The sequence below is a fragment of the Oncorhynchus tshawytscha genome, linkage group LG18 (assembly GCF_018296145.1).
Source record: "Oncorhynchus tshawytscha isolate Ot180627B linkage group LG18, Otsh_v2.0, whole genome shotgun sequence".
NCBI classification, from domain to species: Eukaryota; Metazoa; Chordata; class Actinopteri; order Salmoniformes; family Salmonidae; genus Oncorhynchus; species Oncorhynchus tshawytscha.
Window position 1 is genome coordinate 10,885,631 of NC_056446.1, and position 20,509 is coordinate 10,906,139.

At 43.1% G+C, this 20,509-nt stretch overlaps 1 protein-coding gene across 8 annotated transcripts in view; it reads right to left on the minus strand.

Moving 5' to 3' along the window:
- col12a1b (collagen, type XII, alpha 1b) overlaps positions 1-20,509 on the minus strand; it is a 96,466-nt gene that overhangs the window by 24,880 nt on the left and 51,077 nt on the right. For 5 of the 8 annotated variants that reach the window (XM_042300641.1, XM_042300644.1, XM_042300640.1 and 2 more), the window contains 26 exons: positions 19,830-19,959; positions 19,306-19,448; positions 16,408-16,537; positions 15,881-16,020; positions 15,568-15,691; positions 15,312-15,454; positions 15,058-15,187; positions 14,532-14,674; positions 14,302-14,431; positions 14,005-14,144; positions 10,543-10,672; positions 9,936-10,075; positions 9,584-9,713; positions 9,316-9,455; positions 9,067-9,196; positions 7,514-7,653; positions 7,239-7,368; positions 6,981-7,120; positions 6,663-6,792; positions 5,450-5,592; positions 4,166-4,295; positions 3,775-3,917; positions 2,982-3,111; positions 2,207-2,326; positions 1,384-1,536; positions 1,063-1,179 (listed from right to left, as the gene is read on the minus strand). In XM_042300641.1, coding sequence (XP_042156575.1) covers positions 1,063-1,179; positions 1,384-1,536; positions 2,207-2,326; positions 2,982-3,111; positions 3,775-3,917; positions 4,166-4,295; positions 5,450-5,592; positions 6,663-6,792; positions 6,981-7,120; positions 7,239-7,368; positions 7,514-7,653; positions 9,067-9,196; positions 9,316-9,455; positions 9,584-9,713; positions 9,936-10,075; positions 10,543-10,672; positions 14,005-14,144; positions 14,302-14,431; positions 14,532-14,674; positions 15,058-15,187; positions 15,312-15,454; positions 15,568-15,691; positions 15,881-16,020; positions 16,408-16,537; positions 19,306-19,448; positions 19,830-19,959 — 3,499 coding nt within the window. The remainder of the gene's footprint in view (positions 1-1,062; positions 1,180-1,383; positions 1,537-2,206; positions 2,327-2,981; positions 3,112-3,774; positions 3,918-4,165; positions 4,296-5,449; positions 5,593-6,662; positions 6,793-6,980; positions 7,121-7,238; positions 7,369-7,513; positions 7,654-9,066; positions 9,197-9,315; positions 9,456-9,583; positions 9,714-9,935; positions 10,076-10,542; positions 10,673-14,004; positions 14,145-14,301; positions 14,432-14,531; positions 14,675-15,057; positions 15,188-15,311; positions 15,455-15,567; positions 15,692-15,880; positions 16,021-16,407; positions 16,538-19,305; positions 19,449-19,829; positions 19,960-20,509) is intronic. The other 3 variants (XM_024377783.2, XM_024377782.2, XM_024377778.2) reach the window with 2 other exon arrangements.

A 20,509-nucleotide genomic window follows, 5' to 3' on the forward strand; every position in this document is an offset into this window, starting at 1 on the left:
TTATAAGACATTCTGAAGTTTTGTGTCATTCACAACTAAAGTTGCCAAATAACTCTAAATCTAGCACTGTAGGACCTGTTTCAAATGGTCACTTTCACGCTCAACATAGCTCATATGCGCACTCGCTCGGGAATGGTAAAGGTTTACTATAAAATCATATAATAAAAAATAATGGCACAGAATTTATGAGCATATCTTGTCTATTAAATGAACTAGCCTACAGCCTATGCTCCCATTGGCATGGCACCTAGCCAGATAACATACAGTAGGGCCAACTCATATTCTGCTCTTCTGAAATACATTTTTTCCATATCATAATGTTTCTTTAGACCTGCCTAAAATAAATAATGGGCGTATTGTGATGGTGGATTTATTAGACTTTGGAAAAATGTAGATGTTCCAAATCAGCAGCTTGTATGCGCGGAGGCATGGAGATGCTAAACATGTTTACGTTAATTAACGGTCAATTACCATGAGAACAGCAGTTATTTGCATGACAGTCCCCATCTGACACAATGTCATGACAGTCGCCATCCGACACAATGTCATGACAGTCGCCATCTGACACAATGTCATGACAGTCACAGCCCTAGGTCTACATGTGAACATTAATACAGATGGATTCAAAGGCCGACAGTAATAAAAAGGATGTCATCTTTTCAGACAGAGACAACTAACACTTGGTGGTCGGATGCTTTCGGAACACGCCACATTCATGCATTCTCCTTCAAGAGATAAACACAGGGGCGGACTGAGGATAAACAGTCGTGTGAATGTCTAGACCCAATCTCAACAGCCAGCACTGTACCATTCCAATGTTCTGGACACAGAGGAGGGTGTGGCTCTGATCAGTGGGGATCTATACCATCTCTGACTAGTGACTGACTAACACCAACTACAGGATGTGTTGATGCTCCTTCTGAAGTCTCCTTTATGGCTTCAGACATAGGAAGAAGCATAAACTCAATTATAATGGAGCAATTCTTCAGGGTAGAAAAAGAGTCTCTCGTGTAGCCAAGCTTAAAAGGTGCGATCTGAAATGAACGTTTGGCTGAGACTTACGGTCCAGAGGGTTGAGCTTGATCCTGTAGGAGGTGGCAGCCCTGTGAGGACTCCACTTGACGCAGAACTTGTCGAAGCCAACGTTGTAGGTCTCGAGGTTGGTGACGTTCAGGTAGACTGGAGCAGAACACAAGAAGACATTTCTCAGACTGACTTCAAGACCGAGTCCCAAATTTGCACCCTATTCCCTACATAGTGCACTACTACTGACCAGGGCACATAGGGCTCCGGTCAAAAGTAATCCACTATATAGGGAGCCATTTGGGGATGGTTGACATTGATGATTCAGAAAGATGATATTTGTGTAGATCAGATACATACGTGTTGTTCCTTGTCCTTCGAGGGCCCCGCTCATGCCAGCATCATACTGGGCAAACACTTTGACATCGTAGGTGGTGCCAGGGAGGAGGTTCTGGAGGGTGTATGACGTCACATCACCCACAAACACGTCCAAGCTCTTACTCTGATCTTCTTCTGAAGGCAAAAAAAACACAACCTCTACATTAATAACAGCTACACTACAACACAATCTCTTCCTTAATAACAGCTACACTACAACACAATCTCTACCTTAATAACAGCTACACTACAACACAATCTCTACCTTAATAACAGCAACAGTACAACACAATCTCTACATTAATAACAGCTACACTACAACACAATCTCTACTTTAATAACAGCTACACTACAACACAATCTCTACTTTAATAACAGCTACACTACAACACAATCTCTACTTTAATAACAGCTACACTACAACACAATCTCTACTTTAATAACAGCTACACTACAACACAATCTCTACTTTAATAACAGCTACACTACAACACAATCTCTACTTTAATAACAGCTACACTACAACACAATCTCAACTTTACTCATGAGGATAAGGAGAAGAGCAGACCTATCTAAACCTGAAGTCATCTCATTTGAAATGTAAAGATGGCCCTTAGATTTCATGCAAATTATTCTGGATCCTTACTAAGTCATTGCTGTCAAACTTTGGCTTTGCACTGCGACCTTTGACGAGTAAAACACGGTATGACAAAACGTGACATTGTGAAGTGCTGTAACTTTTATTTCCGAGCGTGTTATAGGTCCCTGCTCATGATTGCATGCACAGAGTCGGACGTCATCTCACCCGCAGGCGTGTAGACCAGCTTGTATCCAAGCACCGGAGACGTCGAAGGGTCCCAGGCAACACGGAAGCGAGTGTACCACTCATCCGAAACACGCAGGTTCCTGGGCTCCAGCAGGCCAACTGTAACCAAGGCAGAGCAACAGAGTGAGCAGAAACATGTCAACATTCAATCAGTCACAGCAATTACCCTCAACAGCAAGTAGGGCCATGACACCATTTCCAGTCTTGCTAACCCTCAGTGCAGTAAGCCACCACATTACCATAGCACACAGCCCGGCCTGCTGCTAGACTACTGCTGTTTTTCCTCCTCCTGTGTTTATGAAGACTATTATGAGTAATACATGTGTTTAGATTGGATAGATTTTTCCATGGTCTTGCTGAGGGAGCTGGGCAGTGGATGGGTGGGTAGTCGGGTGCGGCGTAAGCTCCTCATTGGAGCGAGGCCCATCCAAACTGCCTAGCTGGCACAGTGGTGCCTCGGTCCAAGCCAAGACATAAAGTTTCTATTGTTTGTGTAACTCGGGACTAATGTTCGCCAGTCGTTGAGCTTTCCCAGTTGCTCTACTGTGAATTCCCCAATCCTCCGAACTCTTCAAACTGAAACATGTTGGAATCGGTTGGCTATTTTGTATGGCTCTTTAAAGTATTTTCCACTCCTGTGCACAGGTCTCACTCCCAGCTCATCAGGCTTGGAAATTATGTACAACTAGCTAGACCATTAGGTGTTCAGTATACCAGGCTGAACACTTCCTGACCACTTTTCTAACCGCCTTACCTGTGCGTCCGGGCCCGTTCAGCGATCCCCCTGCTCCATCAGCATAGATGGCTTCCACAGTGATGTTGTAGGGAGTGTCAGGAAGCAGGTTCTGCAGGATGGCATTGTTTCTGTTGCCAGGGACAACGGTCTGTAAGGAAAAACACCAGAAAGAACTGTCAGTTCCTTCAAAAACAGCTTCTCAACACACTTGACATAGTCCTTTCAGCTCCTAGCGGAGCAAAGCGCCTCAACACACAAAAGAATGCAATTGCTAATGGAAGCTATGTGTCGCTGCTAGCCTGGCTCCTACGTCACTGCAGCATAGAGAAAACGGGGGTAACCAGGAGGCTAATAATGAAAGTTTCCTGTCCTCTTAAAAAAAAAAAACATTGGACGATTTAGCTCAAGTAACCTTTCATTTCAAATTCAGCATGCTAAAAGACTCCTTACATTTTTCTCTAGTTAAGTAGAGTTTGTTAGCACAAAATGTTTAAGTCATTAATAATAGACTGTAAGGTAACGTAATGTTTCCAGTGATAATGTTGATCTTACCGAGCATTTAATTCATCTTACTAATCAGCAATTAACTGTTGCGAGTGATATGCCTTGTATGCCTTCAGTGCTTTGGCAGTAGTAACATTATCACGTTGAACAGAAGGGTTAATGCTAGTGTATGGGATGTGTATTTGATTTGCCACTCAGCTACATATAAAACGAGACATATTTAGGCCATAAACTCAACTCATCCCTCGAGTCAAACTCTAAGTCCTGTTGCTACATGAAAGTTTGTTGAGAATGACTTTGAACTCACAAACTCAGTGATGGGGTCTCCTGTGGTGGGGGCGTAGGCTATCTTGTACTGCTGCACGGTTCCCTCAGCGTGGTCCCAGCCGATGGTCAGAGTGTTGGTGGTGGCATCAAACACCCGCAGGTTCCGAGGTCCAGCACGGGGCACTGCAACAACACTGGGTTACACTCACACACATGCACCTAGCAACCACCGCTACACCGTGTGTTTGTTGTATATAGCTACGTGTATGTGTGTGCGGACGTGCTTGAATGTAGACTAGAGTATAAGCAAGTATGCCTGGAAGCGTGAGTAACACGATCATGAGCCGGTAGTATCAATGTAAACAAAAGTCGCATGAGTCAGTAGTACCAATGTATACAACAAAGTCAGATTGATTGGATTCAAGTCTCACATGTTTTGCCGTCTCCCTTCACCGGTGGTCCCTCCCCGTCGGCGTACAGAGCCAGGACGCTGACCGAGTACGGTGTGTCGGGAATGAGCGAATCCAAGAACGCGTTGTTGATGTTCCCCGGGACCAAGACCTTTGGGGAGGTCACAGGACATAGATCACAATGATGGCTTACAAGAGAGGAATCTTGGTTTCGTGTCCCAAATGGCCCCCTGTTCCCTATTTAGAGCACTACTTTTGACCAGGGCCCGTAGATGCACACTCAAATGAGCTTCTTCCACCATACTACTCTGGCACTAGACACGGACATAATGAGCTCACTGTGAATCCCTGCTAGTGTTTCCTTGGAAGGAGCCTAGTGCAAAGGCTAGCGGGAAGTACTAACAACGCCCTGAAGAGGTTTAAAAAGATAAACAAATGCATTCATTTTGCTTAAAAGTGACTGATAAACAGTTAGTGTTATGGAAGGCAAATGAAGACGACGCAACCAACAGCAAGAGACCGGCGCTCTGTCATTGAACAGGCCTCAACGTGTATCTCACCCCTGTTTCTAACAACAGTGGAGCCTAGACTCGTCATCTCATCAGGGTAATCACTATCACGACGCAGCCCATTATCCATTAGCATGTCCGAGGGAATGCTATTACATCATGCTAAACACAGCTGCTCTTTAAAGTGGTCTACCCTCGTCTACAGCTTATCAGGGGATTCAGCAGAACATCTCTGTATATAACTGTATATATCACAGTATATGTCCTCCAATTCTTCAAATGTAAGAATTTGCAGATCTCTCGCGTATGTGCACATCCACATTATCCAAACTCCTAGTGATACAGTAAAAGCTGTTTGTTGGGCAATTAGCTCCATCTTTCACCTGTAATCCAAGATATGTACATCGGTGCATGAAACCAATCCTGATATTCAGATAATTAAAAGCCAAATAGTCTGGATTTCCGCATTAATGATAATAAACACTAACCTCATTACAAAGGGAATACCATCTGTGTCGGCTTCTAAACAGACTTCCTACAACACTCTCCCAGAGGCTTTTCGATATCGTTGCTAAACGTGGAGCCCAGCAGCCATTTTCTACTATTTCATTGCTTACGTTCCCTTTCCTTCAGAGTGGTCTGAGCAGAGAGGGAGAGTGAACGGGAGCGTGAACATACTTCCCACCACACCACATTGGAGAGAGATAGCTAGTATGTCCCAAATGGCACCCTATTCCCTATATAGGGCACTACATAGGGAATAGGGTGCTATTTGAGATGCATCCATTGAACTTACCGTCTCTGCAGGTCTTTCTCCGGACAGAGGTGTGTAGATAACACGGTACTGCTGCACCTGGCCAGAGGCTGGCGCCCAGCGCACGTTCAGGCTGTTGGTGGTAGGGTTGTACACCTGGACGTTCTTAGGAGGGGTGCGTGGAACTGGGGGTCACAGAGGGTCATAGAAAATCAAAAGGGGAGAGGGCAACTGCTAGATTGACTTCCCCTAACAAGTTTAGCTATCTTAACAACCCAAACCAACAACAACTTTGATTTGACTCTCTAGGAATTAAGTAAAGATACCACAAGAAAATGTTACAATTATTTGACTACTAAGTTTCAAAGAGGACGTAGCTCAGTAAAAAAATATTTAATAAAAATATAAAAAATGCTGAGGGGTGCAAACTCTCCAGTCTCCAAGTGATTTTATAGTGTCTATGTAGACAGCACATAGAGAGAAGCAACACAGTTTGGGTTTATGAAAAAAACTCTGAACTTCCCGTTTAAACTAAAACAGATGTTCATATTCCTCTGGCATTCCGCACTTTAGCCCAATAAAGCTAGATGTAGTAGTTAGACAGACCCAGCCACCTTATTGAGAAGCAAAGTAGAACCTATTTGTCCAACAGTGAGCTTCATTCTATACTGAACACGTGTACAAGTGCACATGCATATGGTGTCTTTAGGAAGATTACTCTGTCAAACATCTCTTCACATTTGGCCGAGGATCAGAGCACATCAGATGTGAATCAATGATCATAAATCTGTGTCCATCTCAAGACTTGAAACTGACAAGGACATAGCGAGATCAAATAAAATGCTTGACTTCCATTGGACGTCTTCATATTAGCCTTGCACAAACGGAGTCTCTGGAACCTCCCGTGGAACCATCACGCACCATCAGCTCTGTAATACTGATATGCTCTGCTGGTATCACAGCTTTCCAATTAACTTCTCTGGGATGGATTTCTGCTGACTCAGCATGGCAAGCCATTTGAGCAGAAACAAAACCGATGCACACAACCTGGTGCAAAAACTACACAGACACAGGCAGGGCAACCCAACTGTTAGACGTTGACCTGAATAACAAATTCCCTATGAGGGCAAATTCTGGAAAAACCAAACAGGCTTCAGATAAAAGATGCTACTGAATCAAAATAACTAAATAAAGCACATCTTTGTCCCAATAAGAACAAAATGGAATACTTGAGGTCACTCAGTTGATAACTTACGTGTCTTTCCAGTCTCAGACTGGCGCAGGCCCTCTCCCTCGGGGTAGACGGGGACCACTGTGATGGTGTAGGGCGTGTCTGAGAGAAGGTTCCTCAGGACGGTAGAGGTGGTGCCACCAGACACTTGCTCCTGTTCACAGAGAGGTGTTTGAGATGCATTATCAATGTTTATACCATTGATTGGTTGAATGCTGCAGCATCCGTATTAGGAAGTAAACAAATTCCTAATATGGATGCCGTACTCGACTCAATTCTGATTGGTCAAGAGATACCCTGTACAGTATCAGATGTTAAGGCACAGATAGTTGGTGGTCTTACCATGTCCTCGGCTCCGCCAGAGGCAGGGACGTAGAAGAGACGGTACTGGCGCACGTTGCCCTCCGCTGGCTCCCAGCGCACCTTCAAGGAGCTAGTAGTCGGGTCTATGACCTGCAGGTTCTTCACCCCACCCAATGCCTCTGACAAGTCACCAAACAACGAGTTGAGCATCAAATCACTTTTTCGATTTTGCTGCACATTTGTATTTTTCTCACTGTATTGTACCTGTATTGTGTAGTTTGTTCAGTCATGACTTACTTGTCTTTCCATTTTCAGAAGTTCTCTTCCCTTCAATATCGCCATACATAGGCACCAATGTCACTTTGTACTCTGTGTCTGGCACAAGGTTCCTGAGAACGGTGTTGGTTGACATCCCAGAAACTGTGGTCTGAAAAAAGAGTTATCGGATTAACAAGAATGTAAAGTAAAACCACACTACTAAAGGCATAGCATATTCAATTATTCACCGTGCAAGTTAGTGAGTGTGCAGATATCGCTTTGATGCACTATGAAAGGAAGTGTTGACTTTGTACCGTGAGTTCAGGCCCTCCTGCTAGCGGGGCGTAGATGACAGTGTACTGGCGCACATCCCCCTCAGCTGGCTCCCAGCGTACCCTCAAGGAGTTGGTGGTGGGGTCAGTCACCTTCAGGTTCTTCACTCCACCCAGAGGCTCTGAAGAAGAAATAACACAACAACATCCCTGTAAGTAAATGGCGCCAAGATGCTCAAGCTGTTACTGAGTCTGATATGGAAGCATATACAGTGGGGTCTGAAATGATTAATACCCTTGATAAAGATGAGCAAAAATGACAGTGTAAAATAAATCATTTAAACACTGAACTATGCTCCAAAGACATTGGGAAACTATATTATTTTATAGTAATACAAAAATGTGGAAGTCGGAATTCGTGACACCTCTGTTTTCAATACCTTTCAATACCTCCTCTTGCGAGGATAATGGGACTGAGCCTTTTTCTAAATGTTTTTCTAGTTGGACAACATATTAGACCATTCCTCCATAGAGAATCCTTCCAGATCCTTGATATCCTTCATCTGCGCTTATGGACTGCTCTCTTCAATTCAAACCACAGGTTTTCAATGGGTTTCAATGTTTTTCAATGAGTTTCAAAAGATTGAGATGGCCATTGGAAAATATTGATGTTGTTACCAATTAATCATTTCTTTTTATTTGGGGTAATGTTCTTGCTGGAAGATTCACTTGCCGCCAAGTTTCAGCTTCCTGGCAGAGGCAACCACGTGCTTGGCTAAAATATCCTGGTACTGGATCAATTTCATGATACTGTTGTTGAGCAAGGGATACTGTTGTTGAGCAAGGGCCCAAGGACCAGTGGAAGCAAAATAGCCCCATAACATCCAAGATCTACCACCATATTCTATAGTAGGTATGGGGTTATTTTCTGCTTCTGCATTGTCATTTCAATGACAAACCCACCACTGGTGTGCATTTCCAAATACCTCTATTTTCATGCCCTTGTTAAGGTCAACAGCATCTTGAACTTTACCCATTACCAGAATATTTGAGCCAAAAACCTGGTTGCCTCTGCCAAGAAGTTGAAACTTCCAGCAAGACAATAACCCCAAGCTCACATCAAAATCCACAAACAAATGGTTAATTGGCCACAAAATCATTATTTTGCAATGGCCATCTCAGTCTCCAAACTGAAAATCTGTGGTTTGAATTGAAAAGGGCAGTCTATAACCGCAGATGAAGGATCTGGAAGGGTTCTTTATGGAGGAATGGTCTAGGATCCCTCCCAATGTGTTTTCCCAAAAAAAACATTTGAGTAAAAGTTGCCGTTATCCTCGCAAGCTGAAGCATTTATTGGTATTGAAAACAGGGGTGGCAATCATTTTAAATTCTAACTTTTTGAGAAAAATAAATATTACTCGTTAAACAAAATCTCTTTCTCTGAGCAATCGTATTAGTATAAAAAAAATATCATTGTATTTTTGCTCATCTTTTCATGTGTCAATCATTTTTAGATAGTTGACAGTTACATTCTTCACTAGTGTTATAGCATGTGGTTTCTGAGTTTAAAAAAAGCATTGAAATGCTTCACTCACTTGTTTTTCCCATCTCAGACTGCATTATGCCGTCCACGTCTGGGTAGACTGGGACAACAGAGACGTTGTATTGGGTATCGGACTCCAGATTACGCAGGATAAGGTTGTTGGTGCCTCCAGAGACTTGCTCCTGTTCAGGGCAAGTGCAGATCAATGTTAGTACTGTATAACAATTCCATAATCTACTTATAGTGTAAACATGGCTAAGTTGACCGTAAAAATGGCTGGAGAGATGAATAAGAGACGTGCCATTTGCTCCTTCCCATCTGGCTGGGCCACGTAGAAGACCTTGTAGTTGCGCACGTTGCCGACAGCCGGGTCCCAGCGAACAGACAAACTGTTGATGGTGGGGTCGATGACCTTCATGTTCTTCACTCCACCCAAAGGATCTGAGGCATAAGAGACAATGTTATAGCATCACACTTACTGTACAAGTTGAACAAGTAGCAGACATTTTGAAAATGATCTGTTGCTTAGATGGTCTTTGAATAATTTCACCCCGTTCAGTTCAACTCACTTGTCTTTCCATTCTGAGACCTAGAGAGACCCTCCATTTCATGGTAAACAGGCACAACTGTCACAGTGTATTCCGTGTCTGGATTCAGTTCCTTCAGAACAGTGGTGGTCGTTGTTCCAGACACCTGGTCCTGTTCAAGAAAGAAGAAGGGAGAATATCAGTCAGAAACGGGGCTTACTTACACCTGAGCCATGTTGACTAGCTATAGGGGAATACACCATAGGCTTATGACACTTTAAATGGAAGGATGGGCTGATTGTAATGGATTTCACCCTCCACCAGTCTCCAATGGAATACACCATTTTTAGTGCGTTAGTAGGGGTGTTGTGTTGGTGAGGTGATCCGGACGTACCACTTCCTGCTCCCCGCCTGCAGTTGGGATGTAGACGATGATGTACTCGCGCACGTTCCCCTCAGCTGCGTCCCAGCGCACGTTCAGGGTGCTGGTGGTGGGCTCAATGACCTGCAGGTTCTTCACGAAGCCCAGGGGCTCTGAGCACCAAGAGGAAACAGGGCAGCTTAACCATCACGTCCATTTGAAAACAATGATACACCTGTTGCACAACTATGTTTTACTACTACTATATGCCTATTGATTATGTCTGCAGATGAGCTAATACACATTATGAACTGGGTGGTTGGAGCCCTGAATGCTGATTGGCTGAAAGCCGTGGTATTTCAGACCGTATACCACAGGTATGACAAAAATATATATTTTTACTGCGCTAATTACATTGGTAACCAGGGGTTTGTGGTATATTGCCAATATACCACGGCTATATATGCATGCACTCCGCTTTGCGCTGTGCATAAGAACAGCCCTTAGCCGTGGTATATTGGCCATATACCACACCCCATCAGGCCTTATTGCTTAAGTAATTCATGTCTTTCACTGTAGAATTTGCCCGTAACTATCACCAGTCACTGAGAGCATCGTGCAATAAGTTGTCGTTACTCACTTGTTGTTCCATCCTTGGTCTGGGTCTGACCATCTCCTTCCGGGTACACTGGCAGCACAGTGACTCTGTACTGTGTGTTGGGAGAGAGGCTCTTCAGAACTGTGGTGGTTGTGCTTTCTGAGACTTCCTCCTACAAAGGAAAAAAATCGATGGTGTCACACCAACAGAAGCTCCAACAGACATACTGGAACACTATGGCTGCATCCCAAAAGACGCCCTATTCCCATGCATAGTGCACAACTTTTGACCTGAGCCCTTTGGGCCCTGGTCAAAAGTAGTGCACTATATTGGGAATAGGTCACCATTTAGGACGCAGATATATCTCATACACCAGATCCACACGAGAAGGCCCATGTACCACCACTGTTCTGTGATCTGTAAAACTACATGTCCTGCTCTAGTTTCTCTCAACCTTCTGTGGAGTTTATTTTGACAGGTTTGATTTTGAGCGAAAGCTATGCGCCACACTGTTCAGGCCAATTCTAAACAGATAAACCAAACAATGCTTTAGAGCAGTGGTTCCCAAACTTTTTTTAGTCCCGTACCCCTTCAAGCATTCAACCTCCAGCTCCGTAACCCCTCTAGCACCAGGGTCAGCGCACTCTCAAATGTTGTTTTTTGCCATCATTGTAAGCATGCCACACACACACTATACGATACATTTATTAAACATAAGAATTCGTTTTTGTCACAACCCGGCTCATGGGAAGTGACAAAGAGCTCTTATAGGACCATAATAATAATATATAATATATGAATAATAATATAATTATCAATAATTTAGCTCTTTATTAAACCATCTTACATATAAAACCTTATTTGTTCATAGAATATTGTGAATACCTCACCACAGGTTAATGAGAAGTGTGTGTTTGATAGGATGCACGTAACTCTGCAGTGTTTGGTTGTATTGGAGAGAGTCTCAGTCTTCAATCATTTTCCACACACAGTCTGTGCCTGTATTTCGTTTTCATGTTAGTGAGGGCCGAGAATCCAATCTCACATAGGTACGTGGTTGCAAAGGGCATCAGTGTCTTAGCGCGATTTGCCAAGGCAGGATACTCTGAGCACAGCCCAATCCAGAAACCTGTCAGTAGCTTCTGATTAAATAAAATTTTCACAGAACCGCTTGTTGCAATTTTGATGAGGCACTCTTGTTCAGATGTCAGTAAGTGGACTGGAGGCAGGGCATGAAAGGGATAATAAATCCAGTTGTTTGTGTCATCCGTTTCGGGAAAGTACCTGTGTAATTGTGCACCCAACTCACTCAGGTGCTTCCCTATATCACATTTGACATCATCCGTAAGCTTGAGTTCATTTGCACCCAAAAAAATCATACAATAATGAAAAGACCTGTGTGTTGTCCCTTGTTAATGCAGACAGAGAAGAGCGCCAACTTCTTAATCAGTCTCAATTTTGTCCCGCATATTGGATATAGTTGCGGAGGGTTCCTGTAATCCTAGATCCAGATGATTCAGGTGAGCAAAACATCACCCAGATAGGCCAGTCGTGTGAGAAACTCGTCATCATGCAAGTGGTCGGACAAGTGAAAATTATGGTCAGTTAAGAAAACTTTAAGCTCGTCTCTCAACTAAAAAAAAAACATGTCAATACTTTGACCCCTGATAACCAGCGCACTTCTGTATGTTGTAAAAGCATTACATGTTCGCTGCCCATGTCACTGCATAATGCAGAAAATACACGAGAGTTCAGGGGCCTTGCTTTAACAAAGTTAACCATTTTCACTGTATTGTCCAAAACATATTGCTAGCTGTCAGGCATTCCCTTGGCAGCAAGAGCCTCTCGTACCCAAGTAGCGTCGGGAGCAACTGCTTGCACGCGCGTTACCACTCCACTATGTCTCCCTGTCATGGCTTTTGTGCCATCAGTACAGATACCAACACATCTTGACCACCAAGTCTATTTGATGTCACAAAGCTGTCCAGTACTTTAAAAACATCCTCTCCTGTTGTCCTGGTTTCCAGTGGTTTGCAGAAGAGGATGTCGTCCTTAATTGACCCCCCATAAACGTAACAGACCAGGAGCAGTGCCAGACCCGCCACATCTGTTGACTCCTCCAGCTGTAACGCATAGAATTCACTGGCTTGTATGCAAAGCAGTAATTGTTTCAAAACATCTCTTGCCATGTCACTGGTGTGTCGTGAAACAGTGTTGTTTGATGAAGTCATTGTCTGCATAGATTTTATGGCCTTTTCCCCCAGCATTGTCCCAGCCATATCCGCGGCAGCAGGAAGAATGAAGTCCTCCACAATAGTATGGGGCTTGCCTGTCCTAGCTACTGTAGCTCACCATATAAGACGTTTCTTGCCCCTTCTTATTAATGGTATCTGCTGCTTTTATACATATCTTACTACTCGAAAGTCGTCTTAATTCTCCCTCAAAAAATTCCTGTGGCTTAACTTTCAAATTGGCATGTTTTGTTTCTTAATGTCTGCGCAAGAGTGAAGGTTTCATCGAGTTGTTAGATAGAACTTTTGCACATACAACACACTGTGGCTGAGGAAAGGCATTACTCCCAATATAAGTGAACCCCAAATCAATGTAGTTCTCATCATATTTGCACCTCTTCGATGGTCCAACGTCCCTGTCTGTTGTTCGGTGCTTTTCCGGGTAAGAGAGCAGTAGCTCTTCGGCTGCATCAGATTCACAGCTGTCAGTGTCCATGCTAGCTGGGCTAACGACATATGTAGAATTACTGATGCTAGCACTGGATGTGCTCGTGGAAGCAGAACAACTTGTGTCGTCGACAGGTGCAGGTGTAGTACTGCTGGTAGTAGAATCTAGGGCCTTACATTTTTTTTAAACATTAATCAATTTTCGAGCAAACGGAATGAGCAGCCGCTATGATTGGCTACATATGGACCGTTAGTGGAATTCCCGCGAGAGAGTAACAGTTAATGTGATTGGATGTTCATTATTTGACTAGGCCACCTGTATTTGACATTGTGTTGTTATTTTTGCTGAACACTAGATGGTTAAAAACACGCATACCCCACTTTGGGAATACCTGCTTTAGAGTATCTTGTTCAATATAAGCCAAACCAAACCAAAAAGTCCATTACATTAGAGTTGTGATCACAGAGCTGTTCACACTCTGTTAGCTCCTATGCAGCCTGAACTCCATCCTCGCTAGGCTACAACGGCGTTACTACTCTGCTGCGGCCTCTCGTCATGCTTAACACAGCAGGCGAACTGCTAACGCTAAGTCCTCAATGCTAACTCCTCAACACTACTCCTCATGCTGGGCTGACGAAATGCCCACTCCACAAAGTATGCCGTGCAAGGAAGCTGGATTCTTCCCTCCCACAGGATTGGAAACCATTGTGTTAGGCTGAGCTCAGGGGGATTACACTGTCAACAAATGTAACATCACCGTATCAGTGATGAGTTATAGGCTTATGGAGATAGGCAGTGTGGATCGGAGTACAGTAGAATACTCACAACAATCTCAAGGCCTCCTGCGACGGGAGTGTAGATTACTTTGTAGCCCTGCACATTGCCGTCAGCTGCGTCCCAGCTGGTGGTGAGGGTGGTGTGGGTAGGGTTGGTGACCTGGAGATTGGTCACTCCACCCAAAGGCACTGGGAATAGAGATATAAGTGTGGTATTATGATTATTATATGATTCTGTGATTATCGGAGAAAATCAAGTAAACCATATTTCACATTTCCAATATTCCCAAATCACTTTGCAAAATAGGCTGTATAGGCTACCAGTTCATTTGATGTTTCTACTCACGTGTCTTTCCATTCTCCGACTGGCGTTTCCCATCCCTGACAGGGTAGATAGGCAACACTGATATTGTGTAAGGTGTGTCAGGGTTGAGGTTTCTCAGAACAATGGCGGTGGTGCTTCCAGGTACTTGCTCCTATTTACACAAGAGAAAAAGGTGATTGCAGATGAAATGCTTTATCGCAGTTTAATTTCCTAAACGCTATTTATGAGGTCATAAGGTGAAAGAGACCCACCATTTCCTCTGGTGTTCCTCCAGCCACAGGAACGAAGAAGATCTTGTACTGGCGCACGGCTCCGTCTGCTGGGTCCCAGTCCACCTTCAGAGAGGTCATGGTGGGTTCAGTCACCTTCAGGTTCTTCACTCCCCCCAACGGTCCTGGTGAGGAAAACAACATTAGAACCAAAACTATAGAAAACCTGGCCCTCATCCATTATATCCCTCTTATCTCATTAATAATCATATTACATTGAAAACTCACAGTTTACGGAAGCTTATTGCTGCCAAAAAAAAGAAAGAAATGGCCAGACAAAGAAAATAGTTCTCTTTCAGGCAGCAATGAGGTTCTGTACCTCCATACCGTAAAAGGAAAATATAAAAAGTGAATACAAATAATACAGCATACAGTGGGTACTAATGACAATTAATGAGATGTATGCATGCCCTGGCATCTGAGTTGTTCTGAAAAGGTGGAGGCGTGTCTTGGTTGCAATCAAGGTTCACGCATGGCGAAAGATTGCTTGGATGTCAGCCAGTCTTACTTGTCTTTCCGTTCTCAGACTGCCTTCTGCCCTCTGTCTCGGTGAAGACAGGCACCAGTGAGACAGTGTAGAGGGTGTCTGGTTGGAGGCCTCTCAAGACAGTGCTTGTGGCAGTAGCAGCCACAGTTTCCTAAAGATGACACAAACACAACCCAACTATTAGCCTCTACCCATCCCAACATACATGTGTTATTATATGGCAAGCAATGGGGAAACAACCATTTCTACACTATCAGCTACAGCACTCGTCCTACCATGGCCTCAGCAGCTCCACCAGCAGCAGGTACATAGAAGACTTTGTACTCCTTGACCTTCCCATCGGCTGGCTCCCAGCGCACGTTCAGGGTGGTCATTGTGGGGTTGATCACCTGCAAGTTCTTCACTCCACCCAGGGGCCCTTGGACACACCAAAGTTAAAGTTAAAATCCAGCAATGAAGAGCTACCCTCTACTTATGATACTCTGAAAGGATCATTATCTCCATCCCTCTTCCGATGTCAGCCAGGCTTACTTGTCTTTCCATTCTCCGACATCTTCTTGCCATCTCCCACTTCGTAGACCGGCACGACTGAAACGGTGTAAATGGTGTCTGATGTGAGGCCCTTCAGGACTGTGTTGGTTCCAGCCACAGTCTCCTTTACATTATGCAAACACAATACAAGTATTAACGTTTGCCCACTCCCAACATAACAATAACTAAGGTTATATAAATCACAAAATATGACAAGCAACTATATTCAGTCAAACAGGAGTGTATAAGGATTATGAGTACTCATACCCTTGACAGTAACCACACTTTCTACACTGTCAGTTACCAGTCCTACCATGCTTTCAGCTCCACCGGCAGCAGGTGCATAGATGACTTTGTACTCTTTGACATTCCCCTCGGCCGCATCCCATTTCACGTTCAATGTGACCATGGTGGGGTTGGTCACCTGCAGGTTCTTCACTCCACCAAGAGGCTCTGGACACACCAACCAGGGCTTTAATAATATAACTTGATACTGATTGATAGTACTTATTACAGTACCATCGTATCTTATGGAGTTGGCATGTAGTTAAAATCCAGCAAAAAAAGAGTTAACCTCTCCATTGATGATACTAATGGGTTTCAAGGCCATTGGGCAGTCTCTGAAACATTATACTGATTACATTTGGTATTGCAGGAGTCTGTATAAAGTTCAAATACAGACTCAATGGAGAGTTATCCTCCGCATTGGTGGATATTTATGGATTCACTCCATAAATCAGCTTTTAAGAAGGCCATTATCAGTCCCTGAAAAGATCACTGAATAAGTGATCTTTAGAAGATCTTTAACGATCTTTAGACGTAGATGTCAGCCCGTCTTACTTGTCTTTTCGTTCTCAGACTGTTTCTGTCCATCTCCCACTTCGTAGACAGGCACCAGTGAGACGGTGTAGAGGGTGTCTGGCAGGAGGCCTTTCAGAATTGTGGTGGTGGAAGTGGCACCCACAGTCTCCTTTACATTACACAAACACAACCCAACTATTAACGACTGCCCACTACCAACATGCCAACAATACATGTTTTGAATGGCATGAAAACAACCATTTCTAACAACACTGCCAGCTAGAGTACTAGTCGTAATTAGTGATGAGGGGGAGAAAAAAAAAATCGCTATTTATATAATCGCAAAATAATTTGAGAGAGATAATATGTTGATATTTGGCTCGTTTTGTAAAAAAGTTACCAAATAAATATATATATATATATATATATATATATATATATATATATATATATATATATATATATACAGTACCACCAAAAGTTTGGACACACCCATTCCTTCCAGGGGTTCTCTTTATTTTTACTATTTTCTACATTGTAGAATAATAATGGTGAAGACATAAAAACTATTAAATTACACATATGGAAACATGGAGTAACCAAAAGAAGTGTTAAAAAAATCTAAATATATTTTATAGTTGAGATTCTTCAATGTAGACCCCCTTTGCCTTGATGACAGCTACCTTGTCACAACAAAACTGGCTCAAACGCATTAAGAAGGAAATAAATTCTACAAATGAACTTTTAACATGGCACACCTGTTAATTTAAATGCATACCAGGTGACTACATCATGAAGCTGGTTGGGAGAATGCCAAGAATGTGCAAAGCTGTCATCAAGGCAAAGGGTGGCTACTTTGAAGAATATAAAATATAACATATTTTGATTTGTTTAACACTTCTTTGGTTACTACGTGATTGCATACATGTTATTTCATAGTGTTGATGTCTTCACTATTATTCTACAATGTAGAAAATAGTAAAAATAAAGATAAACCCTTGAATGAGTAGCTGTGTCCAAACATTTGACTGTTACTGTCAGAGCTTGAGAGGATCTGTAGAGAAGAATGGGAAAAACTTGCCCACTACAGGTGTGCCAAGCTTGTACCCAAGTGCCTTCGGAAAGTACTCAGACCCCTTGACTTTTTACAGATTTTGTTATGTTACAGCCTTATTCTAAAATTGATTAAATTGTCTACACCCATAACGACAAAGCATAAACTGCTTTTTAGAATTTTTTGCTAATTTATTACAAATAAAAAACAGAAATATCACATTTACATAAGTATTCAGACCCTTTACTTAGTACTTTGTTGAAGCACCTTTGGCAGCGATTACAGCCTCGAGTCGATTTGGGTATGACGCTACAAGCTTGGCACACCTGTATTTGGGGGGTTTCTCCCATTCTTCTCTGCAGATCCTCTCAAGCTCTGTCAGGATGTATGGGGAGCGTTGCTGCACATATATTTTCAGTTCTCTCCAGAGATGTTCGATCGGGTTCAAGTCTGTGCTCTGGCAGGGCCGCTCAAGGCCATTCAGAGACTTATCCCAAAGCCACTCCTGCGAGTGTCTTGGCTGTGTGCTTAGGGTCGTTGTCCTGTTGGAAGGTGAACCTTCGCCCCAGTCTGAGTTCTTGAGCACTCTGGAGCAGGCTTTCATTAAGGATCTCTCCTAACTTTGCTCTATTCATCTTTTCCTCGATCCTGACTTGACTCCCAGTCCCTGCCGCTGAAAAACATCCCCACAGCATGATGCTGCCACCACCATGCCTCACTGTAGGGATGGTACCAGGTTTTCTCCAGACGTGACGCTTGGCATTCAGATCAAAGAGTTCAATCTTGGTTTCATCAGACCAGAGAATTTTGTTGCTCATAGTCTGAGAGTCTTTAGGTGCCTTTTGGCAAACTCCAAGCGGGCTGTCATGCACCTTTTACTGAGGAGTGGCTTCCGTCTGGCCACTCTACCATAAAGGCCTGATTGGTGGAGTGCTGCAGAGATGGTTGTCCTTCTGGGAGGTTCTCCCATCTCCACAGAGGAACTCTAGAGCGCAGTCAGAGTGACCATCTGGTTCTTGGTCACCCCCTTGACCATGGCCCCGCTCTCTGATTGCTCAGTTTGGCCACCTCTAGGAAGAGTCTTGGTGCTTCCATTTAAGAATGATGGAGGCCACTGTGTTCTTGGGGACCTTCAATGCTGCAGAAATGTTTTGATAACTTCCGACCAGATCTGTGTCTCGACACAATCCTGTCTTGGTGCTTTACGGACAATTCCTTTGACCTCATAGCTTGGTTTTTGCTCTGACATGCACTGTCAACTGTGGTGTCTTATATAGACAGGTGTGTGCCTTTCCAAATCATGTCCAATCAATTTAATTTACCACAGGTGGACTCCAATCAAGTTGTAGAAACATCTCAAGGATGCTCAATGGAAACGGGATGCACCTGAGCTCAATTGCAAGTCTCATGGCAAAGGGTCTGAATACTTACGTAAATAAGGTATTTCAGTTTTCAATTTTTAATACATTTGCAAAAATGTCTAAAAACCTGTTTTCACTTTGTCATTATGGGGTATTGTGTGTAGATTGCTGAGGATTTTAAAAAAAAACTATTTTAGAATAAGGCTGTAACGTAACAACATGTGGAAAACGTAAACAGTCTGAATTCTTTCCGAAAGCACTGTATGTATGTTTTTGCTACTGTAGTTAGCTGTACCTGCTCCAGAATTCCAGTATGTTTCATCCTATAGCTTGTTTTCTATCTTATTTTAAATAGTGAGCCAACATGCGTTTAGCACATTTATTTCCCTGACTGATCAAAACCAGTTTTCTCTTGTCTCTCTGCAATTCTCTCTCGTGAGAATTGCAATATACATTGTTTTTGGCAGCTAAGTATTGTGATTTTGTATTGTGAGATCCCTGGCAATTCCCAGCCCTACCTACCATGGCCTCAGCACCACCACCAGCAGCAGGTACATATAAGACTTTGTATTCTTTGACTTTCCCCTCAGCTGGCTCCCATTTCACGTTCAGGGTGGTCATGGTAGGATTGGTGATCTGCAAGTTTCTCACTCCACCCAGGGGCCCTGGATACGCCAAAAAAGGCTTTAATAATATCACATTATATTGATTGATAGAACTTAATAAAGTACTATCTTATCAAGTTTGTATGAAGATAAAATCCAGCAATGAAGAGTTATCCTCTCCATTGATGATACTAATGGGTTTTAAGGCCATTAGGCAGTCCCTGAAACATTCTACTGATTGAACTTGGTATTGCAGGAGTCTGTATAAAGTTAAAATACAGACTCAATGTAGAGTTATCCTCCGCATTGGTGGTTATTTATGGATTCACTCCATAAATTGGCTTTTAAGAAGGCCATTATCAGTCCCTGAAAAGATCACTGAATAAGTGATCTTTAGAAGATCTTTAACGATCTTTAGACTTAGATGTCAGCCCGTCTTACTTGTCTTTTCGTTCTCAGACTGTTTCTGTCCATCTCCCACTTCGTAGACAGGCACCAGTGAAACGGTGTAGAGGGTGTCTGGCAGGAGGCCTTTCAGAATTGTGGTGGTGGCAGTGGCAGCCACAGTCTCCTTTACATTAAACAAACACAACCCAACTATTAATGACTGCCCACTACCAACATGCCAACTATACATGTTTTATATGGCAAGTTGAATGGAAAATGTTATGTTTGTGCTTTTCTAATAACCAATTTCTGTGTTCATGCAAGGGACTGACTGAATGAATCCTCACTATCAGCATCTGCAATTTGGCAGTATGCCCAGAACCTTGTTTTGAGAACGAAAGAATATCTCAGTTTCAAGGTTATAGCTTGGAGAGAAGAAGCCTTGTGAGGTATTGGTCTGTCACATTCATGAACCAGTATTTGTCGGTCACATGCATGAACCAAACATGAATGATGAATTAATTGCGAATAATGAATAAACTGAATCATGCAAATATAACTGTCTGTGTACGCAGTACATTAGAGGACTAACGGACAGCCCCCGTGGAGCTCCTGACAGACGTGTACTATGTTGCATCAAGTTTGTAGGAACCTCTCCAGCTAACGTACAAAAACAATTATTCATTAAATTTGACTTTGAGTGTTCCTCTGTAGAATTTCCACGACACAAGCAA